This window comes from Pelecanus crispus, chromosome Z (genome assembly GCF_030463565.1).
Source record: "Pelecanus crispus isolate bPelCri1 chromosome Z, bPelCri1.pri, whole genome shotgun sequence".
NCBI lineage: Eukaryota > Metazoa > Chordata > Aves > Pelecaniformes > Pelecanidae > Pelecanus > Pelecanus crispus.
The window spans coordinates 79,342,378-79,369,833 of record NC_134676.1 but is presented as its reverse complement, the minus strand read 5'-3'; the positions used below and the strand labels follow the sequence as shown (position 1 = coordinate 79,369,833).

The 27,456-nt window shown below is 42.1% G+C and overlaps 1 protein-coding gene across 23 annotated transcripts in view; it reads left to right on the top strand.

Moving 5' to 3' along the window:
• The first annotated feature begins 322 nt into the window (after nucleotides 1-322).
• SSBP2 (single stranded DNA binding protein 2) overlaps nucleotides 323-27,456 on the top strand; it is a 196,496-nt gene continuing 169,362 nt past the window's right edge. For all 23 annotated transcript variants that reach the window (XM_075726701.1, XM_075726696.1, XM_075726697.1 and 20 more), the window contains exon 1: nucleotides 323-415. In XM_075726701.1, coding sequence (XP_075582816.1) covers nucleotides 357-415 — 59 coding nt within the window. In that variant the 5' untranslated portion in view covers nucleotides 323-356. The remainder of the gene's footprint in view (nucleotides 416-27,456) is intronic.

The following is a 27,456-nucleotide window of genomic DNA, read 5'->3' as shown; positions in this document are numbered from 1 at the left end:
CCGCACTTTGCCGCTCGCCGCCGCGCTCTCCCTGGCCGGCAGCGGCGGCGGGCGGGTGGCGCGCGCCGGGAACAGCCGGTTGTTTAAAATCCTTCTAGAACCGTTTCTAATTCCCCCTCGCGCCGGGGAAGGGGGGGCGCGCGCGGGGGGGGGAGGAGCCGAGGGGGCGGGGGGGGGGGGGAGGAGGTGGCAGCCCGTCCGGGTCTCCGCCTGTCCATCACCGCGCGGGGGGCGTGCCTGGCCGGCCGGCCGGCCAATGAGCTGTGTGTGTGGCGGCGTCTCCATGGTGACGGGGCTGTTCCCGGGGAGGCTGTGATGGGTTGACAGGTGCGTGACAGTCGGAGCTCTCTGCAGGCATGTACGGCAAAGGCAAGAGCAACAGCAGCGTCCCGTCCGACAGCCAGGCCAGGGAGAAGTGAGTACAGCCCGCCGGGCCGCGCCGGCCGGCCGCGCCTTCAGCGGCCGCCGACCCTGCGCGCAAAGTAACTTTGCGGCCGGCGGGCGGTGCGGGCGCGGCGGGAGGCCGGGCGGACCGGGGGGGCCGGCGCCGCCCGGGCCGGCGTGAGGGGGGCCGGCGGCCGAGGCCGCGCTGCTCGGGCCGGGGGGAGGGCCCGCGGCGGGGCGGGGGGGGGTCCCCGCGGCGGGACGGCGGCAGCCGGGCGAGGGGGCTGCAGCGGGCGCCCCTCTCCTTTCAGCGGCCGCTCCGTCGCGGGGTGGGCGGCCGAGCGGCCGCCGGGCTCCCCCCCCCCCCCCCCCCGGCCCCAGCCCGCCCCTCGCCCCCCGGGCCCTCCGCGGGGCTTGGCGGCGCAAGGTGCCGGGACAGCTCGGGTAACAAAGAGCGGCGGCCCGGGGACGCGGGGGCCGGGGAGGCGGGGGCCCGCTCTCGCCGCATCCCAACTCGCCGCCTCGCAACTTTTCCCCGGGACCGCGCCGGGCCCCGGCCCCCGGCGCATTGTTCTGCGGGGCGGGCGGCGGGGGACGCCGCGCTCCGGCTCCCGCCCCTCGGACAAAGGTGCCGCCGGCACGGGCACCCCCCGCTTCTTCCTGGGGTTTTGGGTTTTTTGGGGGTGCCGCTGCGCGGCAGAGCTCCCTCGCACCCCCCACCCCCGACCCCCCCGCCGGCCCTGAATCCGGCTGTTGGCGAAACAGCATGCGAAAACTGTATTTTTTTTAAATTTATTTAAATTTGGCTTGGGCGAGCAAAATCTTCGGCCGAAGGAGGGAGGGCCCCCTTACGTTGCTCCCCCCCTCCCCGCGCAAAGGCCCGGCGCGGGGGAGCGGGCAGAGACCGCCCGGCCCGCGGCCCCCGGGCATCGTCCGGCGGGGTGCGGCGAGCAGCCCCGCGGGCTGGGGAGGGCTGGGGGAGCCCCCCCCTCCCCCTCCCCCTCCCCCCCCGCGCCCTGCGCTGTCCGTAGGGCAGGCGGGAGAGAACTGGGGAGGAGAAGGAGTTTTTGGAACGGACGGCGTCTCTTTGAGTTGTCTGTAGCGGCAGTGGCTTGGCGTTCCGGAGGCCGTTTTAGCACGGGGAGGAGGCGGCGGTGGTGGAGGAAAAGCCCGTGTGAGGGGGAGGAGGAGGAAGGGTGTCGGAGGTGGCTTCAGCCCGGGGAAGGTCTGGGTAAGGCTGCCGAGAGGGTCCGGAGGTGGAGACCTCCGGCCAGAAACCGGGTTTGCACCTATCCGCTGCAAAAATCGAATTGCTCCAGAATTGCATTTAACATCACGCTCAATACTCCGGGCTGATGAGTTTCCCTTCAGGCAGTTTATCTTGAACCTTCACCTAGAAGTTTTTTTTCGTTGTGGGTCTTTTCTGGGTTTTTTTTTTGGTGTGTTTTTTTCCTACAGTATTTTAGAGACTTCCTAATTCCAGAGATTGGCATGCACGCTTCCAGGAACAGCAGCAGGCCAGGCATCCCTGTTGCTAAAGGAGGGGGAGATGCTAGGGGAAATTAAAAGTGTTGTTACGTTTGGGGATTTCATGTGTAACTTTGCAATGGAAAGGTAGAGGAAGACGGAGGCAGCGCTCACATGAAATGTTAATTGCTGAGATGGAGTGGGAGATGCAACTTGGGCACTAAAATCTAATCAACTAGTGGCACTTCTTATTCCAGTGTACGAATAATTTTAAAAATAACTGCTGAAGTGCCTAGTGGAAGCGTTTATTTGGCATAGCAACATTACACAATTCAACCGTTTTCTGGTACTACATAGGTGTTTGTCAGTACAGTTGGTAAGTTCCTGAAGAGCACAATAGGATCGCGCTGTGGGACTAGATAAATCTACAGGACTGCTCTTTGTTGGATCGGAGGAAGATCACGTTCTTTTAATTCTGCTTTGCAAAAGCTATCCAGTACAAGCCACACAAAAATATTCTGGTCCTAGGGCTGAAAGTTTAAACTGTTTTTTCAGTCATCTTCTTTCATTGTAGCTGTTTTTTCTTCTGGATTCTTGCTGCTATAAAGCACATAGTATTTCATGCGGTATGAAAATGCTTAATAATTTTCAGGGCAAGCCTGCCAAACTGACCTATTGCCAAGTAGCAACTGCCCTCCGAAGTAAAGTTATGGGGGGCCTGCTAGATGGTGCTGTTTGATTTAAGTGCACTTTGTCTCCCACTCATTATAACTAACAGCTGGAAATGTGAATTCCTCATGTGTAGATTATTTTATGCAAAACACTGAAATGGATTTTTCTTAAGTCATGGACTTGTCAGATCGGTAACTTCTTGGTAGAATTTACATATGGATAAACACAACCGGGAATGCAGAAACACCCTCTTCCTCTCTCATTTTCTCCCCCCCCCCTTTTTCCTTTAATTAAAAAAAAAAAAAGAAAAAAAAGAAGCCTCAAGACTTGGTTTATGGCTGTAGAATGCCGTTATATAGTCTACATTCCAGGTTTTTTTGTATTACATCTTTTCAAGTTTCTTCTTGGTAGATCAGATCACATCATTGCCATTTTTGTATGCTTTCTTTCTGACATCTGAAAAGCTGCGATGACCTTTTTTTCCACTTTCTTAGGACATTGTTTTACAGTCATGCAGTGCTTCTCCCAAGGTGATGCATGAGTTCTTGTTCTGCTCGGAAAAGTTGCCGTCAAATTAAATATCTCTGCAAAGATACAGCTCTGACTTCTGTGTGAGATTGTGTTAATTTGGAAACCACAGAGAAAATAGATATGTTTGACTGATACATTAAGTATTTATTTAATCAAGAACAAAAGGATTATGATTATGTTTAATTTTAAAGTTTTTAGAACAGAACATGTAGCTTAACTCTGTCGTGTCCCCTCAAGCTTTTAAGTATCTAAAATGTATAGCCAGTAATCAATCTCCAAAATACACTTGTAATAATTAAGGAAATAAATTTTTTTTAAAAAATACACTACCTCGGGTTTGGATGGCCTAATTATATGGAACATGTTTCTTCCCCATGAGGATGTGTGTCAGTGACAGGACTAGGGTGTGAAAAGAGTATTTATCAAGTGTGGAAAAGATGTGTGTTGTTCAGATGTTGTTTGTAATCAAGGAGGTGATGTATTTTACAGAGCAATCCAGTGCCAGCTATGTTTGTAGCGTGGTATCTCACTATATGCTGTCTTTAATATTTATGTCCTTTGAGGTTATGTAATTTCTATTAAAATGAATGAGATTTGCAAGTCATTTGTAGTGGCCCTTGGCAAATTTTCAGTTCCAAAGATGGCATTCGTTTCATGGTCTTTCCCTTTTTCCCTTCTGCCTGACCTTTGGGGTAAATTATCTGTATTATGTAGCTTAACAACACATGTGAAGTGTGGATAGATGAATTTGGGAAAAATAATACCTAATTTTGTGCCAGAGAGGTACAGTACAGGACAGCTAGGTAAAACACTAAAAATGAAGGCACACGATACCTGTGAGGTGTGAAGAAGATGGAAGAGAGAAAAATCACAAGTGCTGTTGTGCCCCTTCCTCCCGTTCTGGAACAACTGTGACTTAATTTTGGGTTCAGGCCATCCCTATTGCATAAAGGATGGTTAAGTTGTATTAAATAGTAGCTCTTCCAACACTTGTGCTGTGCTGGGGCCAAGCAAGACTCTTGTACATTGTAAAAGGAAAAAGACTAAAATTTTTCTGAACATGCTGTTTTGTTAGCTCTTTACAGCAAATGTATTTTTAAATTTTTTTCCTTATTCCTTAAAATTGGATTAATTCAGATTAGGAGGTTGGACTTGCTGACATCTCATTGCATGGTGAAACTGTGAACTTTTAATCCTGGAGAAAGAAGGTCCAGACTATACAAATTTTATGTAGCTTTTCAAACAGCACTTTCATAGGCATTTGCACATGGAACTCTTGTCAAATCTATATATAAGTAATATTTTATGCTGGAAAATATATGTAGAAAAATGGTTTAAAAAGAACATATATCAAGGAAAACTAAATTCTGAAGGGATTACGTGTGTTGTGTTCAGTTGTCTTGATCTTTCAGTGGTCTTCTAAAGTAGTCTTTTTCCCAAGGTGCCCTTACCTTGTTGGGGCTCAGCAGACATGTGAATTTTGTTTAAAAACTGACCGGGTGACTAGAGACTGTGATTTACTTTGATATAAAAGGATGCATGATCAAAATAGCAACATAGAAGCAAGCATTAAAGTCAGTTATTGATTGATTTTCAGCTTGGTGTGGGAGAGGGCATAGAGAAAGTGAGAATACTTGATTGCTGCTATCATGGTGGTTTTGCTCCACTTTTTTGCATGACCCTAGTTGTAAATGTCTCATAAGTTTGGTCTCGGCCAGTTGGTCACATGGAAGGAGATGGGTGTTTTTCTTTTCCACTTTGCTGCTGCCTTGAAGAAGAAAGAATATGTCTCCTTTTGTTGTTTCTATTCAAGTCTGTTTTGGGTGGTTGGCTGTGCAGATGCATGGCTCCTTTAGATGGGTAGTGTGGGTCCCTGCCTTGATAGATCTTTCTTCCCAAGCAGGAAAGCAGAGTGAAATTTACTCAACTTCTGTCATTTTCTTGTTATGCCGGTAGGGTTCTCTGTAAATAGAGAAAACCTCACCAATGCTTTCCCTATTTGATTCTGCTGCTGTTTAGGAAAACTGGTATTTGTGAGGGCTTTTGAGGATTTGTGGATTTCTAGATACAGATTTTTTGGGTTTTGTCATCGTGTCCTGCCCTGTCCCCATCCTCGTCCTCCCCCCCAATTTGGAAAGACAGCATTGCATGAATTTACAATTGTTAGGTTACCTTTTTCTACTATAATGCTTGTAAGCTGCATAAAAATAAGATACAGATTAAAATTAATAGGCTTCAATGATAAATTTGCTGCTCATCCCTGGTAAATGGTGAGCTAGTTCTCAAATTTCAGGTGGTGAAAGATAAATTGATCTCATTCTCCCCTTCCCTCCCACCCCCCGGCCTTTGAAAACAAAATCTGTAGTTTAATCTAGCCTGTTTTACAAAATTTAGGTTTGATGTTTGCACGCTGATTTCATCTATCAGGTCCAACTTGTAAAAGGGAGTCTGTGAACATACACTTTTTGCAGTTTTAGGAGAATATACTTTCTAATAAGGAAGAGCACAGAAGGGAAGGTTCTGGAAATAGTAACTATTTATCAGTATTTATTGTTGATGACAGTGCTTCAGGTACTCTGTCACACTCCCCAGGTATGTTGGACAACATATGAAGGTGTTCCAGGTAATGTTTATACTGCAATTCAGACCACTAGGAATAACTGCTTTTGTGGTAGAGATTTTAACAGGTACTGATGGTCAGAACAATAGTGGTGGTGGATTGTGGAAACATACTTCAGTGTAGCAGCGTCCTGAAATACATACCCAACTTTTAAGTGTATTGCTTACAGCAGGGGTATTTGTTTACATACAGTTAAGCACGTACAAGTACTTTATTGGACTGGCAAGAACCAAGGAGAAAAAGATGCTTCAGTTTCTGCATTGCTTCCTCTATGCAATTGGTCTGTTCACAAAAGGTTTGGGGTTTTTTCCTTGTGCTTTTTCTTAATGATGAATGTTAAGAGGTGTCTGATTCCAACTTTCGGAGGCTCTGTAGTGGCAAGCAAGCTTTTGCTACTGAAGAGCAAGGACTTCTGGAGCCTGCTCAGACCCACTGGGTACAGCAGGTGTGCTCTTGACTACAGCGAGCATGATTTGGGCTTGGCTAAGAGATAATTAAATCTTCCTGGAGGAGACAGTGATTAACAGAAACGGGTATATGTTAATAATTAATTTTGCTTAAATTATAGGGATATGGTAACGTCACAGGTAGCCAAGCAAGATTTTCATAACTTTGCCAAACTTGAACTGTTTGGGTGGAAAATTTATAATGGCTTATATATGCCTTGTGCAGATTTATTTAATTTCAGAGTGTGTAAAATTTCAGTTGAAATTTTTTGGCTGATTTTGAGAATTTGACAAAGAAGAAATGTGTTTTCCAGTGTTTTAAAAGTTCTCACAACTTGTGCCGTGGAAGACCCAACAGTACCCCTCTCTTTTGAAACATTTGAAATCTGGTTGAAAAAGGATGAGGGATTTTATTCCAGGGATATGTCTTTTTTCCATTTGCATGACAAAGCATCTGAATTTAGCCAGGATACAAGCCTTTTCAAAAGATCAATTTGCATATGCTTATGGCTTACTGACTGTAATCGCTGAATATTTCATCTTTGCTGGGGGTGCAGCAGATACTGGGATCAGAGAGAAAATGGGACTGGGCACTGGTGGGAAGGAGAGTCTAAATACGAGCAGTTGGAGCCTGCAAGTGTGAGATGCCAGGACCCAGAGATAAGGGGAGCTGGCTCTTGAAGGAGGGTGGAGGAAGCGGGGTGGAAATGGCAGGTCTGGAGAGACGAGACAAAGAATTGCTCCCGAAGGGGACTGGCATGGGGATCAGAGGTCTGGGTGGGAGCTGGTGCATCTAGGCAAGGAAAATAGACCTGGTTCAAAGCAGGGAGCAGAGCAAGGACAGCAGTGCCTTCAAAGAGACAGGTCAGGAAGCAGAAGGTTTTTGTTAAGTTAGGAGGAACATACTGTTCTCCAGGTACTAGAAAATGACCGTTCCTTTGCTGCCAGCAAGTACTTGTGAGACTGAAAGGTAAAATGTCATGTCTTCAAGATAAAACCTACAAACACTTATGAAATACTGACTTGGCTGAAATGGCAGAGAGATGTGTGGTAGTCCTAAGACTGGTAGCTCAGATGAGATGTCAGAGCTTTGGGAGGGAAGGAGAGGATTTGGCCATTCAAAAGCAGCTGGAATAGTGTGTCTGTATGTGTCTGAGTGCAATGCCTGGGTGTTGTACTTGCATTCCCAGTAATGTTCTCTTAACTTGGAAAATATGGATGTATACTAAGTGTTTTTCTTACTTTGTCCTCATTTCACTGATATATTTTCTTTCCTCTGGAAAAACTCTGGGATTTTTTTATTGTGCAGAATAGAGCATTGTTTTTATAATGAGTAGCTATTTGATAATTTGCTATGTTGCTGTCACGCAGTATGTGCCTTATGGCTGACTTGCTGTTTCATAATACAGCTGTTCCTAGAGGAAGTATATGTTGTTTCTTTGGTGCCCAGCACCATGTTGTCCAAGTTTCACAAACCTTTAAAAATACACATCAAGCCACTCCTGCCTGCCTGCCAGCCTTAGAAATGGCAGTAAAGGTGAAAGGCAAAAATATTTGCTGATTATTGGGTGCCCGATTTCAGCTGTGTACCCCTGAATTTTTTTTGGTGCATCACATAAACCACTGGTGCGTACGTACAACTTCCACGATCTCTTTTGCCACTGATTCTAAGGACAAGATGCCATTTTATCATGTCAGGCATCCAGAAGGTGAGGAACAGAAAATGATTAATCCCCTGCATAAAGTTTGTTTCAGCTGAGTGACATGACACAGAACCGTCCTGTGGCACGCCCAGAGATGGAGGACCATTTGAGGTGGTCTCAGAAGGACCTCTCTGCAGCACGGTCCCATCTGCCCCTGAATCTGCTGTCACTCCTGATACACCACGCTGCTTCTGCCTCAGACGGACTGTGATTCAGTCCAGGGCAGGATGGAGACAAGCGGTCCCGTGAGCTGCAGAATGGCTGAAGGCTGATTGCCTGGTCATCTGTCTTCTTGAGGTCATGCTGTGGCGTTCCTGTGAAAGCAAACAGCTGAAACAACTAGTAGAAGTGTAGTATTTTTCTGAGACTGTTGTCTCTTTTTTGGATATACTTGACATTGGAAAATGAACTCCAGGGTGGACAGTTGCATACTTACACACAGCATGACCTTGCAAGCCTGCTTTCCTTAGGGAGGGAGACTACAAATACATGATTGTATGATTCAGGGTGGCATTGTAATTGAAGAGCCACTTTGTGATGACTGTTCCATGAACTCTCGGTGCAGAAAAGGGCACGATCCTGCACAGCCTAGTGTGATACTCTGCAAGTGCAGGTAATTGGCAACTGCTCAAAATGGTTGCTGTTAAGAGTTTTCCACAACAGCTTCCTTGGGCACCAGTAAGATTACAACTAGATGATGGTTTTTCCATCATGAATGTTCAGAAGCTACAATTTCAAGGCTTCTCAGCTATGTTGCTTGGAACTAAGGCCACTTTGGTTCCTGCTTTGTTGATGTACAAACAGGCCAGAAAGGAATGCTGGTCCAGGCTGAGTTGAAGCTGAAGTTTCTTTTTCTGGTGTCTGCTCAGTTGAGTCACAGGACCCCTAAGTCCAGATTGTTTAGGTAGTGGTCAGATAATACATAGCTGTTGTTTCAACTACTAAGAGAAGATCTTCCTCAGATAGCAATAAACATGTTAATTCAGAAATCTCGATGACCTCAATGTATGTTTCTCTAGGCTTTAGGATATTTCTGTCTTCCAGTCCCAGGAAGGTAACAAGTGAGAAGATAAAATGTTCCTTTCTCAGAAACTGAAAGATGGCGGTAGTCCAGACCATAGTGTCCTAGCTTTTTTTCTTTCTCGCCTCATTCAATATAAAAATATAAAATACAAATATAGAAATAAACTGAAAGTTTTTGTGGTGGGTCATTTTTTCCCCTTCAAGCCTTCTTTGATTCTTGCCTCTGGACTCTTTTTGATTTTTCTCCATATTATTGGTAGTGTGTCCAGAGCTGAGAACTGAGCAGAATGAAATAATTACCTCTCTTCTGAGATAAAATATACTACTTGGGTTTTATATATAAAACATTGCTGCTAATACTCCCCAGAACACTTGACTGTTTTTTGTTGTTGTTGTGTTTTGTTGTTTTTTGCCTTTTTTTTTTTAAATAATCCATTTTGCAGTCCACATGCCCTCCAGGTTCTTTTTACAATACTGTTGCCTAGCCAATTATTCCCCATTTCATATTTGTGTATTTGATTTCTTATTCCTGAGTATAGTATTCTCCATTTGTCTGTATTGAATTTTCTCTTACTAACTTTCTTTATTCTGTTCGTGTCCCCAAAAGGGCTTACAGTCTTTCCCAACTTATCATGTACACTTTTGTATTTCTACATCCAACTCATTAATGAAAGCATTTTAATGGAATTGGCTTAGGATAGTGTCGTGGTTTAGCCCCAGCCAGCAACTAAGCACCATGCAGCCGCTCGCTCACTCCTCCTACCCCGATGGGATGGGGGAGAGAATCGGAGGAGTAACAGTGAGAAACACTCCTGGGTTGAGATAAGAACAGTTTAATAATTGAAACAAAATAAAGTACAATAGTAGTAGTAATAATAACAATATAATAATAGTAGTAGTAATAATAATACACAAAGCAAGTGATGCACAATGCAATTCCTCACCACCCGCCGACCGATACCCAGCCAATTCCCGAGCAGCGATCGCTGCTCCCTGGCCAACCCCCCCAGTTTCTATACTGAGCATGACGTCCTATGGTATGGAATAGCCCTTTGGTCAGTTTGGATCAACTATTCTGGCTGTGCCCCCTCCCAGTTTCTTGTGTACCTGGCAGAGCATGGGAAGCTGAAAAGTCCTTGCCTAGCATAAGCAGTACTTAGCAACAACTAAACCATCAGTGTATTATCAGCATTATTTGCATCCTAAATCTAAAACACAGCACTATGCCCGCTGCTAGGAAGAAAATTAACTCGACTCCAGCCGAAACCAGGACAGATAGCAAGAGCTTTCTTGGAACGTTCTCTCATTTGTAGAAACATACTGATAATGACTCTTCCATTATTTTCTTCCTGTGACTCTACACCATTTTTTCACTTCATGAAGACTGTTTGCTCATGTAGGTGCCATGTGACAGGCTAAGGATCAAAACTCCTGTATCTTAACTTCTGGTAGGCCATCTGCATGTTCCTCCTTTACCCACTGCGCAGTCTCCCTTCCAAGTAAACCAAACTGAGCTGACAGGTTCTTTTTCTTGACAGATAATGTCGAGTCTTTCTTATCTTTGTATTCTGAAGATGTTTATAAATTTGTTTCTGGAATTGTTTCCTGTATGCTTTCTGGTAGAAGCTGATGTCTGCATGAAATTTCCTTTTATTTTTTTTAATATTTTATACATGCTATGGTATGCTAAGATTTTTCTGTTTCTTGGGTTTTTTTGTTTTGTTTTCTCCAATACCAGACTAATGTAGTATGTGTAAACAGGCTAAAATGGTGATTGCTGCTGATCACGTGAGTGCTTGGACAGCTCATTTCTGCTTGCCTGGATCTTGCTTTTATGTGCAGTGTCAGAGCTTCACCTTATACTGTGGTGTGAGTTTGAGTTTAACCTGAAGAGCTAAGTAAGTTCAGATCCTCTTTTTTTGTTTTTGTTTTTCTCAGAAAGTGGCCTGACATCTAGGCAATTGTATGCCAACTTGACAAACATCTTGCTGTCCTACTCTCCGAAGTGGCTTCTTACGCCTGGCCCCCCTGAAGCCCTTCCTTTTCCCTTTCCCTTTGCACCTCCTTTCCCTGTGCCCAGAGCGATGTGAGATTCTTGTGTACGAGCCTCACGCAGCTTTGACATCCACATCTTGTTTTCAGTAAAACCAGCTTCATTTTTGATAAAAGAGCCAAAATGTAAATGAATCTGGTTTTATGTTGCCCATTTATTTTCTGTAGGCTTTTCAAAATGCTTGCAGTCCTCCTTCGGGCAAGTGTATTGGAGTTTTTGGGTTTTAGTTTTAAGCTGGACCCACCCATGAAAGAACAGTGACTGGCTGGATTTCCTTATTCTAAGTGTATTGAGAGAACGCTTTTCCCTCCACCTTGTCTCCTGTGCAAATATCAATTAGGAAATTACCAGTTTGTAAGAATCTGGATGTTGGAAATCACACTTCTAATGGCAGGTGCTGTTTGTCAGCTGTGGTTGTGGATCGTGAGGGTTGTCTAGCTCCTCAGTGCCTCCTAGCATTGAATTCACAGGCTGCTTGATCCTGTCCTTGTTAGGGTTTACAGTCTGCCTTTGGGCTTGTGTTTTGCTGTGAAATTCAGTTGTTCAGGTAGAAGCAATTAACTGGGAGCTGACCATGACGTAACCAATACCTTTTGCTAAGTTTGTATGGGTCTAGTTGAAGTACAGCCCTTGATGTTAACCTCAAACTCTTGATGGGATTGATGAAGCCTCAGTTGCCAATGAAAGTGGCAGCGTTAGTCTTGGAAACTGTTTTTCTAGGTTAAAAAAAGACACCAAAATCAGTGGTAACCTGAGGTAGCCTGTGTTGTCACATTGGCCTTTCCCTGGGAAGGGCTGTGTTTTCTGAAGAAAATACTTGAGTGCAGAAATGGAACTATGTTTCTTTAATAAGTATGTTGTTATTGACAGTCTCAGGACAGAATGGATCATGCAGCTGACAGGCTGTTATGATTGTGTGATTTATGAAGCTGGAAGTAAGGGTGCCGCCTGATGCTCCTGCTACGGAAGTTGTGGTGCTTTATCAGATCCTTGTAATTGCAACAGCAAGATTTGATAAACCAAAACCTCTTTTCTTTCTCCATGCTAACTTTTATTTACTGTTCTTCTCTCCCAACTAACCTTCAAAGAATGGGGGCCAGTCTTGGGTGGCTCCAATTACTCCTGTTTAGCTCATCTTTGGAGTTGAGGTGGTGGTGGTGAGTCAGTAAGATGCTATTTATATGGTCGGGAGCGTGGATGAGTTAATGAAATTTCATCAGGTGTATCAGGAATAATGAAGCTCACCTGCCAAATCTGAAACTGCCCTAGAAGCGAAGGTTAGGACTCCCATTGACAGTCTCTTCTGAACTGTTAGGCTCCTTTAATTGTTCATTACTAAAACCCTCCTAAATCAGTGTGTGTTGTTTAATCTGCCTTGCAATGTAAATTACGAGTAAAAGGCCTTTGAGTAATGTAGTCAAAAGTTGTCTGACTTTCTTGCATCTTCTGTAAGTCCCTCCTAAACTTTGGTAAACTGCTGCTCAGTAGCTTGTTCCAGCAGTGAGTTGTCTCTGGTGATGGTGATGGGCAGCAGAATGCTGGTGTCTCCTGCCACCACGCAGGTAGGGGACACGCTCCCTTCTGAAAGTCAGAAAGACTTCTGTGATGATGCCAGTGTTAATAAAATATTATAAAGTATTATGCATGGAGAGGATGTTTTAAAAACTTAAAAGCACATATCCTGGCCTGAGGAATTAAGGTTTTTTTTTCTTGTGTGTTTATGTGCTTGTTGTAAAACAGTATAAATGAAAGTTGATTTTCTGTATTGGAATAGGAAAAATACGTGATCAACAAATAAACACCTGGATCTTGCATACAGAAGAATACAAAGCTAGAAAAGATAAAGGAGAACTTCTGATCAGAAGATGAAGAGCAGTCTGAGAAATAGGAAAATATGCCTCTAATAATTGTAATATGCTTGACAAGCAGATCTGAAAGGTACAACACATTGGTGTTTCTGCCTTTTGCTGCAGCTCCTCAAATTCAGTGTCACTTTTAATTTTACTATCTGTACATCTAATTTTTTATAAAAGAAAGATGTTTACTGTTATGAGACCAATGTCTGTAGATAGGTGTAACTGCAAACCTAGTTATACATATTGTAAAATCTCTTTAGAAATAAAATGAGAGACTGTGATGCAGCAGAAAACAAAACAAGCTGTATCTTATGCTTTGAAGATGCAGGACTTAAATTAATTTTCCAGCTGTAGGTGGGGAACCTATAAAGAGGGAAAAAAGTGCTTTGAATGATTTCACAGAACATCTTAAATAGATGATTAAAACCAAAATCAGACTGGAATACTGGAAGCAGGTATATTAGTATTCATTCTAGTAACCGAGAAAATTACTTACAAGTCTTTCCCAATATTCCCCCAACAGCCCTGTAAGTCTGTAGTTAATTATTCAAAATTAGAGGAAAAAAGAAAGTTTGGAATTGCCTGGTGTCAGTCTCCAATTCTGTGTGGGATTACTCATTTGGAAAAAAAAAGGCATAATAGACAGGAGAAGGTTTTCTTGTCTTAAAACCATAACTATTTTTCCCCTGTAAAATACAACCGAATCGAGCAGTGTTTCACTTGTATTACTATCTAGTAAAGCTCTACAAAATACTTTAGAAAGTTGAAAAAGGACTTTGTGGTTTTAATACTTAGACTGTGAGCCAAACAAATGCATTTGAAAATGTACAGCCATGCCTACAACGGATGGTGGGTGTGCTGGTTCCATATTCCAGGTGCTTGCACATACACTGTTGACAAGAAGCATTGGCTGAGAACTGCAGGCTGTATCAGGGACTATTGAAAGACTCACAGTGATACAACAGGTGGTCTTGTTTCTCCTTCTTTAATACCATCTTGATCCTTAGTAGCCTGAACTGGTAAAACACTCAAGGCATCATCCAAAGCTAAAAATAATTTCTTTCCTACTTTGTTGGAGCAGCCAGCTTTGCACACATACTGTTCGTTCACAGTACCCACTAGTTAAGGAAGTACACTTGTAGCAATGTTCATTTTCATGGCTACAGTGCTTGAAATGCTCAAGTCCTGTAGCTGGATGTCCTCTGGCATGGTCACAGGCTTTGAAACAAATTGGGAGTGTTTAACTGTTAAAAAGATAGTGTGGGCAAAGCAAAAGAGAAGGTGGTGCAAAAGGGACTTTCTGCTAATGCAAGAGTAGGGATGATGAAGTGCAGCTGAGAGGAAACCCATAAAACTTACGAAAGTGTTTTGGTATTAGTTTCTTTTTAATTTCTCTTTGCACAGTATATACATTCAATAGACAAAACATAATTAGAGGGGCTCTCTGGTATAGTGTATTGTTACAGAGAAGAGCTTTGCTTCTACAAAGGGTTGTGTACTTAAGTGAGCACACTCTTCTGTTTAGCACAAACACTGGAAATTCTCACAAATTCAGGATATAAGTGGAAAACTAACCAAGGAAAATGAAGGGAAACGTAACCTATAACAGTGTCATGTATGCCTGAGGCTTTCTAACACCTTATTTGAAGCATTCCAACGGGGCTGTAAAGGGAAGCAAGAATCTAGATTAAAGAGACCAACAGTGTAATTTGGCAACATAGAGTCTGCAGCATCAAAATGCTTTTTTTTTTAATATTCATTTTGCCTTTGTGATTCAGTTACGGATTTCAGCTAAACTTAAAACCAGTTCTGTGACAGTTACTTTTTAGCATGGACACACTTTCTTGGAATTTGTTTTTCCAGTCCAATAGCATATTTAAAGAATTAACATAACTGAAGAAATAACTGATGACCATTGCATTCTCCCAGTCTGAAACTGAATGTACTGATTTGCTGTATTGTATTGTGTGTGTATGTGTGTATGCATAGGTCTATGTATATATTCAAGCTTGGAAGGCAAGGTTAATATCTTTGTCCTTAAAATAGGCAATTGGACATGACCTGCATGTATTGAATCACAGAAGCAGGTTGATTTAAAAAAACCTGAACAACAAACCATTTTGATTCAAATATGGAATAAAGTTAGAAGAGGCATTTTCAGACTTAATATACTAACTGCACTCTTGATCCATTTCTGAGCTTATTCAGTGTCACCCATTGTCACTCTTGTCATGTCTCTTGCTGTGGAACCATGACATTTACTGTTTCGTACCTATGGCCTACATATGGTCTGTTGTGTAATAATGACAATTACCTCACCAAGGCTGACTTTATATTCAACACCTGTGATTTACTTCTCTTGGGAGCAATGACAGGAGTACCCAACAACCAAACTTCTTAAAGCAAAGTATTTGTTTAGAGCAATGTGAACAAAAGCATCTGAAAACAACAAAAGCATCTGAAAACAACAAAAGCTGTCTATATATGTCTATATATATTTTTTTTTTTTCTGGCTGGGAATGTGCAACTTCCCCAACGCTTATCTGGTAAAACAAGCTGCTGATTCCTCCAAAAGGCTTCCATTAGTGTGTCTCCCTGGATAGCCCCCTGGCAATTGACACAAGCAGAGTTTTTTCTTCCCTTTGGGCAGCCCAAGTGACCTAAAGAAGCTTTCGTGCCCCAAAGATTTATCCTTTTTTGTTTGCCTTTTTTTGTCTGTTCCCTACACACACCTGCCCCCACCCCTCCCCAGCTCTACTGATTTGGGCTAGTGAATGATAGTACTTACAGATTTGGCCTTACAGTGTCCTTAGACTGTCATACCTTAAACAGTACCGTGGCTGGAGTCCAGCACCTTCTCTTGGTGAAAGAACTTCACGGTCTGATTCCTTGGTTTGGGGAAATTCTGAAAGCAACATGAAAAACAGGATGAAGTACATGGTGCCAATCTGTTTTCTCACCTGCTGGTCCTCTCCTAGCTTACTCCTTAGCATGTGTATTGCAAAACCAACGTGTTTGCCTGTTGACAGTTAACTTTACTGTGGTTGATTGTGACAGGGGTGTTACATGACGTAGCGTACTGAGCACAATAGAGGTATGGGTAGAGAACTTGTGCTTTGGGAAGGATGAGGTTAATGTAGTGGATGCATGTGACTAAGTAATATGAATGGAGTGGGACCTGTGCTCTTAAGCTAGCAGCAGATATTTTAGCTGAACATAAACATTCGAAGAGGACAGGCCAGATGTTCCACTTCTTGAAATAATATATAAACGATCTTAAGTATTGAGGTTGTGTTTGAACCCTGTTTGCTCCACAGCCTTATGGCTGTAAGGACCATGAGATAAAAAAAGACATGTATTCTACAGCAATCTATGATGTGCCTGGCTACTCAGAGATGCTCCTTGGACAAGGCTTCCCGTTTTCTCTTCCTTCAACCCACTGTTTAGCATGGGAAGCTTCCCAGCATCTGTTGGTTTTTTTCAATCAATGTGTAAAAGCAAGAAATTAGTTCTACAAATTGGTAGGAAAGATCGTATCATTCAGTGACATGATTTAACCCATGAGTTATGCTGTGACATTCCTTCAGTGAAGATGTTGAGGTATCATTACATGGTAGTCAAGGGTTTTTTTTCCTTTACAGTCAAAGTTTCAAATTCAGTAAACTGTCATTTTCCAGCCCACAGATGCTCTGCCTCTTAATAGTCTGTATTTGTTATTTAGAGTCCAAGAATGTCACTGCCTGGAGTGGTTGGGATATGAGTTACTTCCTAGTGGCAGAATTAGCTTTTTTTTTTTTTTTAATGTCTCACAGTTTGTAAAACTAAGTAAATTTCGGCTGTCTCTTGGGCATTCATGTTCAACCACAGTGTCTGCTGGAGGTCAGCAGACTTGTACTGATGTTCTCTTTCTTTTCTGAATTTCTGTTTCTCCATGTAAGCAGAGACGTTCGTGTACAGAAGCATCCTACCCTTCCATCGGATGCTACATGGAAGGAGGTATTTGAGATGGTTTTAAAAAATCCAAACCCTTTTGAGTGTCTCTGTTGTACTACGACCCAACATGATGTACAAGTTTCAATTGCGAGATTTTGAAATGGTAAGACTGTGATACGCTTCAGCAAGATCATTTCTCTTTATGCAGTTCCTCCAGCGTTTTAAGAATTTTCCATGCAAAATGAAGTCGTGTGATACTGTTGTAGATTATTTGCTGGTTTAATTGTCCTAAAACATCGTGGTTGCTCTGTTTCTTTTATAGTTGATATGAGCCCATACTGCTGGCCACCTTTACTCTTAGGAGTGTAGAAGGCTGTTAAATGTAGGTGGATCATGCTTGCTTTTCAATACCCTGCCTGCATGCAAAAATGAAACAGCTGAATGACGTACATGCGTCTACCTGTAAACCAAAACAAAGGTGGCTCATCTAGGTCTGGGTTTCCTCATTTGACTACATCACCTTAAGTTTGAAAAATAAACTAGAAGTAAAGAATACAGCCTGGATCTGGAAATCTTCTTGGCTAAGAGGTTAATTTAAAGTATCTATTGCCTTTCAGTTCCTGCCATAGGTGTTAGCAGCATTGTAGAGGAGCATCCCACTTGAGGGGAAGAGTTAACCAGGGCAGAAGGCCCCAGGAGCAATAATTTACTCGGTTTGGTCATTGACCTTTCTCTGAAGACCTTCAAGTGCCACAGGTCATCCTTCAGGGCAAAAGTACTGTGTGTATTACCCAACTGTTGTGGTAACCGCTTCAGATTGACGCCGCAGGCAGGATCTGTGTGTGTCGGCAGTGGAGGGAGCGAGGAATGGCTGTTTCCCTCCCACCAGGACTTCACAGTTGGGTTTGCAGCCCCGTTCCCCCACCTCACCCCTCCTTCCAGTGTGCACTGTATGTTGATAGGGGTGAGTCACCTCTTTTACTATGTTTTGAATACTTTCCTCCCAAATGTAGTTTATTTTCTGCAGGGAAGGGAAAGAATTTATGCTGTCCTGGTTCCTTATTTTTATCAGAGCTCTGCTAACAACTTCCAGCTGAGGGAGTTCTTGATATTTTTAGCCTGAGATACTTAGCTATTTGAGCCTCTTTACATGTTTTCCCCTGATATATATTAACTGCGGGGGGAGGTGGTTCGTGTCAGTTAATACATTCATGAGCATGCTTGCCAAATTGCCTGCACTTACTCCCAGGAATCTGAACACTTCAGAATTGGGGGAAAGTTTGAGTCCTGGTCTGAAGTATTTCAGTCAGCCTCATTACTCCGTTCTCTGACTGATGCTGCTGTAGCTATGTTCTCACTGAATCTTCCCCTTTAATTTAAGAGGTTGTGTTTAGTATTAAAAACGTATGTAACTGATATTCTGCTTTAAAACAGTCAGAAGTAAACTAAAAAAAAAAGCAGAGAATTATAAAATGGGAACTTGCGCTATGACATACATTCTCTTTGTTCCTGTTTTTTCCAAGCATCTTTTAAGCAGCAGAATCCGCTGTCTTGTTACTAATGTTACTGTTTTAGTGATTGCCTGGCTTACAGTCTGATGAAGTTCTTTAATACTCCAAATATTGAATTTGCTGGCACATCTGGTATACACAGCATTTTCAAGTTTCTGAATAACCTAACCCTTCCATGAAATTTACATGAATGTTACTTTGAAAGAAAATACTAAAAATACTTCATATTGACCTTTTGCCTTTAGAACCACTTTAACCTGTTTGATCATAATTTCACAGATCCTGCTGTCATCAGTTCTTCTCCCTTTTCTGAACAAAGTTTCAGATTGAAGATGAAAAGCTATCTTGTTTTTTTGGCAGGGCTGTTCCTGTGCATTGAAAATAATAATTGTTTGAACAGTAATTCTGCGTAGGTCACTGGACTAATATCTTTCTTAGACAAATGATTCCTCCAGATTTCTGTGACAATATTATTACTGTTAAACTTACTGGTTATACATATATTTGCCTCAGTGAAATGTCGTGATTCCAGCAAACACTCCAGAGGTGTCTCTCTCTGTAGGATGGGGGAGGTGGGGGTGAGAGGGGCAGATGGTGGAAATCATGCTCAGTTTAAAATGAGAATTAAATGGCATTTGTGGTTGTTGGGTATAAATTGTCCATATCGCCTTTTTCTCATTATCCCCTCCAAGATATTTATTTATATATGGCAATATATTACATTGCTCTACTCCTGTCCATTTAGCTATCTGATGCAATTCTGCAGAGTGGGGAGATGACTTTGTGCCATCTATACAGAGTCTTTGTCTTGAGTCCTCTGGTTGCCAGTCTGGTCTGTGGCGTAAGTTAGAGCCGCTTGAAGGCTGCCAACAACCACCAGGATATATCCTATTAATTGGGACCAGCTGGATACAAGTATGTGTTGGCAAGTCTACAGCAGCTCTACGCAACCCATTGCAGCAGCTCTTCACCACCCCACTATTCCTTTAGGGACCTTGAACGTTCTAATAGTCATTTGCAAAGCTGAAGCCTTAAATCGGGCAAGCTTTTTTTTTTTTTTTTTCTTTTTTTTAAATATTTGTTTAATCCTAACTCCCCTGCTCCTCCCTGAGATTGGGCAGTCACCACTCCCTACTTAGACATGAATCTCTGTTTGAGGATTCAATTCAATACATGTGCACCAGGTTTGTTTGGGTTTTTTTTACCAAAGCACTTAGAAAAATGTTTGTGTCTCTACTTATTAAGCACTGTGGAGATTTTTTTCTTGATAAGTGTAACCTTTTTGGAAACTTGCCATTCTCACGCTGTAGGCTGTGGGGCCTTTTAAAGACAGAGGTTCCATGTTGAACCCCTAGATGTGAACTGCTTTTTGTGCCTTCTTGCACAGAAGGTCTCTGTGCACCTTTGAAGATGTGATTTTAGGTAACTTGCTGTTGTTTTGCACTGTTAGTCTCTGGGCTCCAAGGTGACTGATGCTGCTGAGAAGCTGTAGAGCAACGGTAGCACCTCAAGTATGTTGTCTGGTCTATGCTGGGGTTTCTCAGTAGGACTGCCAGCTTAGCTAAATACTAATCTTGAGCTTCTTAACATTTACAGTGAGAACAGTCAAAAATTCTTTACTTTTAATTGTTTTCTAGCAGGCTAATATAATTACACTGTTGGCATTGTGTTTGGGGATTTCTTGACTTCTCTTCTTAGCAAATCCAATCCTAATATGTTTTTTTTTATTTTGCTGACTGAATTTCCTGTGGAGCTTCTTTTAAACTGCTGTGTGAGTTGTAGGGACCCTAACTAAACTGAGTGGCTGACTCCATATTTTTGCTGTTTCTACAACTACTTTTTCCAGTGGTCCTTCTTGAACATGAAAAACAATAGAGTAAAACACTTGGAGGAAAGGAAGATGTTACAGAGAAGCTGCACTGAGTGACTTCAACTCAGTGTACAAAAGTTTCATAGGGTTGTTTCAATCTTATATTTGAAATCTCCTATTCTAATAATGACCAGGCCAAATCTTGCTTTGCTTATGAGATCTGACAAGATCACAGCCCATGTGACTTCATTTGTTGTATTCATGGCAGCCCTGGGGAGTGAAATAACTGGAGCAGGAATGAAGCTGTGCTTTCCTGCACAACACAACAGGGCTCTATAGCAACTTGGCCACTAGGAAGAACAGCAGAGATTTAAAATAGATAAGTAGATTGTTTTGTCTCTTTGTGTATGTAATTATGTCGAATGCACAGTCACATGCAAGCATTAGCCTAACCCATTAGCCCATGTAGAATAAATGGGAGATAATTGCCCATCCTGGTAGCAGGCAGGTCAAGCTGAACTGAAGTCTGGGGAACTTCAGTGCTTTGTAAAACCAGTCGTTACCAAGTGGCTCCTGTTAATCTTCAGTTCAGTTTACTACACTTGGAATTTAGTCGCAAAGTTAGTGTTGTAAAGTCAGCACCTACCCATAGAAAAGTTTCTATACATTGTTCACCTTGAACAAAGTGTAAAAAGCACTTTAGGGGGCTATTCTTCCCTTCTTACCTGCAAATGTGAGAGAGAATGCATGGGGAAGAGAAAAGCAACAGCCTAAAGGCTGTGAGTTGGCTCTGAAAATTTGTTTTTAGAATTAACACACAAAGACTTGGAATAGAAGCATTAGGGGGACCTGTTCTCTGTTTAGGGTAGTGTACTGAATGCTTCAGTTTGAGATTGAAACCACAAACGCCGATTTGAGAGTTCAGTGATAGGATTTTTTTTTTTTATGTGTGTGTTAGCTTGATTTGGGGATGGTGATACCACATCATGTTATCAACCATGTTATGTTCAAATCCACGCAAGTTTTATAGGTCATCTAGGCATTTGATGTATCATGTATTAAACACAGCGAACTTGAACAATGATATCAAGTCTCTAACAGAGATTAGAAACTTCCTGAAACAAAAATCACATAAATACTTTCTCAACATTTTTGGGGGGAAGACTTGACACATCTTGAAATGAGAAGTAGTAACATATTCTCTTATTTTTTTTCTACTGTTTTAAAGAAAGTTCTTTTATAGACTTTTGAGTGAAAAAAAACCTTAAAAGTTGCCAAACAACAGGAAAGATCATTCTGGTCTGAGGTGAAAGATGAGAAATTTCAGCCTCTAGATAACCTTTCCTCTTGCATTCCCTTATAATTATTTCAGTAATGTTGTCTAAGGATGAATATAAAGAATCATTGTTACTTCTTCCATTTTGCTTCCAGAAAAAATGAAAATACTCTACTATTTCGATGGTTTGATGAAATTGTCACTGGAGAGGTGTGATCAAGCTCATAAGAGTAGCAAATGTTGCCTGCCTCTTGAATTTGATGTGAGATTTTCACGCACAAGCAGGGGCTTATTTTTCTTAAGGTCAATAGGTAAGATTACTAAAATGAAGAGAGGTACTGAAAAACGAGTTTTCTCCATTTTAGTAAGTGGTCCTCCCAATGAAATGAAGAGATGACAATGATTTTTTTGCATACTTAGATTTTTAAGCGTTGCATTGAAAATTAAACAAATGAAGTATAAGGTTTGGTTTCCTGAGGAATACTCGCAGCTGTTGTGCTAACCAAAATGGCATTCTCAAGTACTCATAAGAAAACATCCAGCTTGTCTAAAAGCTGTAACAGGGCATAAGCACACACAGGACCAGGGATAAGCTCCAGGGCTGCTGGAGTACAAACACCAAGCCACCTGAAGCAGTGGAGGAGAAAGCTTTATGGACAGGGCATAAGGAGCAGGTCCTCTGGCTTTTGTAGCACTCAGCACAGGAGTGCATAAATGATAAGAATGAGAGCAAAATACAGCAAAAATACCAGAAGGTCTTGAGTGTAGTTTGTGTGAATGCAAAACACAGAAACCCCCTTTCTGAAAAAAAAAAGGGGGGCTTTATGCCCAGCACTCATGAAGCAGCTTGTCCCTAGTGTCCCCACGCAGGTCTGGATGGGAGATGAAGCGGGGACTGGCCTGTGAGTTCCCCTTCTTCCCTTTTGGGGGAACCTGACCGCAATATGTTGAACTTGGGCAGGACGTAAAGATAAATGGAGCATGACTGCGTGGATTTGGGGGATGCAGTCTGGTAGTTAACTGGCTATATGCTACATGTTTTACTGTGAGCAGCCCTCCCTCAAGCCACGGACAGGGTGCTGTCCTGGGATTGATCTTTAGGAATAAGGATGGGAATCACCCATCTTTAGGATTTGCTTTCCGTGGAGCTGAAGTGGTCCCTCATACCTCTGGGTGAGCAGCTGTGCCATTGAAAGGGCTAAACCTCTGACAATACCTGACTCAGATAGTTTTAGTTATCTGCTGAGACAGATATTTCGAAGAATGTGACTCCTTGTCTGGCACGATTAAAACAGACCCTGAGCAAGCTTGTTAGGCTTCCTGTGTAAAACACTGATAACATAGACTCAGGACCCCCGTGCTGAGATAAGCACTCAAGGAGCTGGTCTCGTAGCTTTCCAAGGCCAAAGGACTGATGAGCTAATTCGAATGACCATAAATGGACAAAGGAAGCCCAAAAGTTCAACTAGCGGACAAGTGAAGACGACTATTGGAGACCACCAGAGGACCCCTGAAGACCACCAAAGAGGATGACTACGCCTGCGGATTAGGCATTTGCATATGTTAATGAGTTCCAAGAAATCTCATGTTTATGTAGATGAATTCCCAGAAATCATATGAATATGGATAACTTGATAGTATAAAATCTCTGGAAGTTTGCCAAATCGTTGGAGCACTCATGGTGGAACGATCCCCAGTGCTGCCCAGCGCTGTAATAAAGAATGCCTGCTTAATAGTAACTTTGTTGCTATTGAGTTTTATTTCGGGAACTTTCTGAAGACTCCGTTTCCTCTTGAGGAGAGGTTCGGACTTTGAAGAATAGTATCTGCGAGTTTTTGTATCACCATACCATGCAATACTTAGCTAGTGTGAGACAAATTGTACCCTTCCTTCAAAACTCCAACAGAAGAAACATGATCCTCATTCTAACAGCCAGGATTATCCTTCTGTGCAGCAGCAGGGTCTTTAGCATCTGTGTATGGAGATGGGGTTGCGTGGTACAGGCTTTGTGAGGAGATCCTTTTTTTCCTTTGTTGGCCAGAACAGATCTGGTTGGTAAAAATGGTTTTTGTGATTGTAAGGAGGTCTTGGTAAAACGTCTAGTAGAAGGTAAACGCTCAGAAGTAGAAGGTGAAAGGCCGAGTCAGACTTTACTTACCATCAAATCCCAATATTGCCATGGGGCTTAAATCCAGTCTGATGGCTGATGCTAATAACAAGCTGCTTTGGAAAAAAAGTCTTTTATTAAGAATTATCTTTGTGGCCATTGCATCTGCAGGGAGAGTTTGGGAAATTGCAGGATTCCCGTTAGAAATATTTTATAAGTGTAGGCTCCATGGGGCCACAGGCTTCTTTAACTTTCATCCTAGCAATACTTATGTGTCTCCAACTAGTCCTTTTTTCCCCCGTTTCCACATTTCTAGGGATGAAGAGAGACTGCATAGTGTGGCAGAAAACGCTGCAGAGATTAGTGTGTTTCAAGTGCATCTCTGCATCTGTTGCAGTTTCTTGATTGATGCAATTACATGCTTACCTACCTCTTGTTGCCCCTTACACTGTTTTCAAGGGCATATAATTTTAGGTCTTGGGCCTGTGTCATTTTCTTTGGGGCGGAAGACAGCCTAGGTTTTAGGTTGCAGTCTCTTTACCTTTTACTGTGATTATCACAGCAAGGCTTGAGCACTCTCTCAGAGAGAGAGCAATGAGAAACCATTGAGTAGCCATCTTCTGAAAAGCAAGGACATTATTTAGGTCAGAAGCACTGTGAAGGCAACACATAACAAAATAATGAGCAGCTTTTAACTACCTGATCTTGCTGGGGTTGTCTTGAGTTTCACAATGGACTTGACAGATCTTTATCTCGGGTTTGCTTGTTCAGTTATTATTACCATACATGCATCTTTTTCCCCACATATAGATTGTTGTTTTATAGCTTAAGGACATCTCCAAAGCTAGTCAGTGCTGCCTACCTCCAGGGACCAGTCTTCAAAGGACTGGAAAGCTGCATAAACGAGTGCTGAAGAGTTGTATTCCTCACCCTGAAGGGTGCTAAAGGCCTTTTTAGTGACTCCAAATTCCATGTGGAATTGACTTGTTGACCAGGCAACAGAAAGATTACATCACAGTGTATGTCTGTGCATATGCCTGTAGCTCTGCATACCTACGTCTGCTCTATTAGCACTTAATTTCCCTCGGTAGAAGGAGATGAGAAGATGTTGGTAGAGGATGTTGAAGTTCCTTGCACCCACCACAGCGTTGTCACGACGTTAGTGCCGTGTTTTTCCTGCTGCCAAAACTACCATATCTGCTCTTTGAACTGCCGCCTGGTACCTCTATCCCTGTCCTGCTTAGGCTGTCTTCGCCCAAAGATCTTAAATGCCACAAAATGTTGTGTGTCATCCTGTGGTTATTTCTTAGTGTCTGCACTTTCCTTGTGTTTTCTTTTACCTGAATGTGTGTGGGTATTGTCTCCTATGTTTGCTCTGTTTTCCTTTTTCCTCACATACCTTATAAAGCAATTATTAGTCTCTCTTAATTTATGAACTTTGGACTTCTTTCTTCTTTTATTCAAACTATGTAGTTGTTCCTTTGTCAACTTTCCTGTGAGCTTCATATGGGCAAGAACTTGTGTTTTTTCTGTTTGTGCTTTTGTGTTAAGTGAGATGGCACATCTCAAATAGAAGGTATAATTTAGGTCTGAAAAGGACATTTTATTGCTTAAGGCAGGCATTTTTCACATGTACAAAGAGTAGCCTTGATTGTGATTTATATTTTCTAATTGACTTAAAACAGATGACTAATTTTGAGCTGCGTGAATTTATTTTACACTGCGAATATTTGTTTTTGTATTTTTTATTTTCCCCTGGTGCAATGTCTCTTTCCTGAATGAATCCAGACTGCTGGGAACAAGGAGTTAAGAAGCCATGCTGTGTTCTTCCTGATATCTGGGTTGGTTTGGTGGTTTGTTTTTTTTTTTGCATGTGGTCTTATTCTCAGTTCATTATTGTTCTCTGACAGAACATGCTTTCAAAGATGGGCAACACAAGTGATACATGTAGCACCACTGATAACTTGGGTTTCATGTTCCACCAGCTTGCTTAGGTCACATTAGATCTCCTAGCGTTGTTCAGAAAGGATGTCTTCTATAAGGAAAATTTTGAGTTTAATCAAAAAAATGCTGCAAGTTTAAGCACTGTTACAAAGCTGTGGTTGATTACTCACTGAGTTGGAGAAAAATCTGAGGGAAGGGAGGCACAAACAGCGGACTTGAAAACTTAGGAAAGTGTTGTTCCTTGTGTCTTGCCATTAAGGAACTTTTCTTGCATTTTGCTATGCTGTAAGTATTTGCTTTAAATTTAATGCTGCTCTCATGTGAGAGGAATAACATTTACAGTAAAAGCAAGCCAGTGCAGTGCCAGGAGTCACAGAATGCCTTATACATACTAAAAGTAATAACTGATTTTAATACTAAAAATATATAGAATGTCAGCTACTCTGAAGGTGAAGATTGACACTCAGTTGACATACAGTACTATTTCCAAAGTCTATGTTTAAAACTTAGACTGGCAAGTACACAGTTTTCCTAAAATTTTTCATTCCCTCTTGAGCAAGCAAGAGATCCTAGGCAGCCTCGGCTGAGATGATCTCATTAGCCTCGGCTGAGACGATCTCATTAAAAAGAGTACTTCTAAGACTCTCCAACCCCTATATGATCAGAGAGGTAGGAGAGTCGTCGTGCAGGCTTTTCAGCATCCATCTGCATGGGAGCACCCTGGTGCTGAGCTGCTGGTTCTGGAGATTATTTGTGTCAACGGCAAGTTACCTGCAGAAGCAGGGAAGACTTGTCAAACAGTGTGGAGGAAAACAAAAGCGGGTCATAGTCCAGTGTTGGGGCAATGATGATGTATGTGAGTTTTATAAATAACATACGGGTACCAACCTGGCATCTTAGCTGCCCACCGGAAAGATCACATGTGGATCACAGAGCTGGAGAGTGGGATTTTTTAGAAGAATTTAGCACATGGACAAGGTGCTGCCAGGAATTTGGCATTAAAATTTGCCTTTGGTTTGTTGCTGATGGGATACTAAGGGAGCCCACCTGGGCAGCACCCTCTGTGCTCACAAAACCAGGTAGTTAGGTGCTCAAGGTGAAAAACTAAATGTATCCAGTAGTTGCATGACAGAGGTATAAAAAGCTTCTTTTATTGTATGTAAACATGATTCTAGTTTTGCTTACAGTGGCATCATAACCAATTCACATAAATTTTTGGGAAATCCACTGCATATTACTGAATTCTGAGGTAGATGATAGGCTATGCTATTTGGTTGTATTTTTCTATCGCAAAATGTGTATCACTGTTAAGTTCTATGTAAGTAGGATTTACTTCTTAATGCAGTAGTTAAAATAGTGCAGATTTCCACTGTTGTGGAAGTAAAGGCCAGTCCGGTCAAGCTGTATAGTAAGGGTACATTTGTAAATTGATTATAGAGGGCTAATAAATAATTAATGTCTGTTATTAAATAGGTTGCAGGTATGAAGAGTGTGTATTATATATGGCAGGAAGCACACCAGTAGAAGGCATTAAAGACAGTGTTGTCTAACCGCTGCACAAAAAGCCGTAACAGATGAACCTTTGTTAAAATGTATATTAAACATTTAATTTACTTAAATACCTAAAGTATTTATAAATACTTTATATTTAATACTAAGTATAATCCCAAGACTTGACTCTAACTCTCTAGTAAAACCCTGCTGAGGAGGGAATGAAGCAGGGTTGGCTTTTTGAGGTGACAGTGAAGTCCAGAGCTGTGAATGCCTGATGCTGTGCTGACAAGCTGTCTTCTTGTAACATACTAATAAAAGGAAATTTAAAAAAATTAATATGTTTTCTAAATACACATAGGACCAAGTTGAACATCAGTAATTTGGAAGATGAAGTAGGGTATTATAACTTGAGTGCAAGATTTAGAGTCAGATCTCATTTTGAGTCAGGTTGAGAGTAAAAAAATGGTATTCCTAACAAAAATTAATTTCTGTATTTAAACAGGCAGTTATGTTTTGTTTATTTTTGGTTTTAATGGAACCAGCTGCTGATGCAAATCTTGTATTTAATGCAGATTGGTGTATATGTGTGCTCGCTCTTGTGAGATCTGTTTCTAATTTTTCCTTTT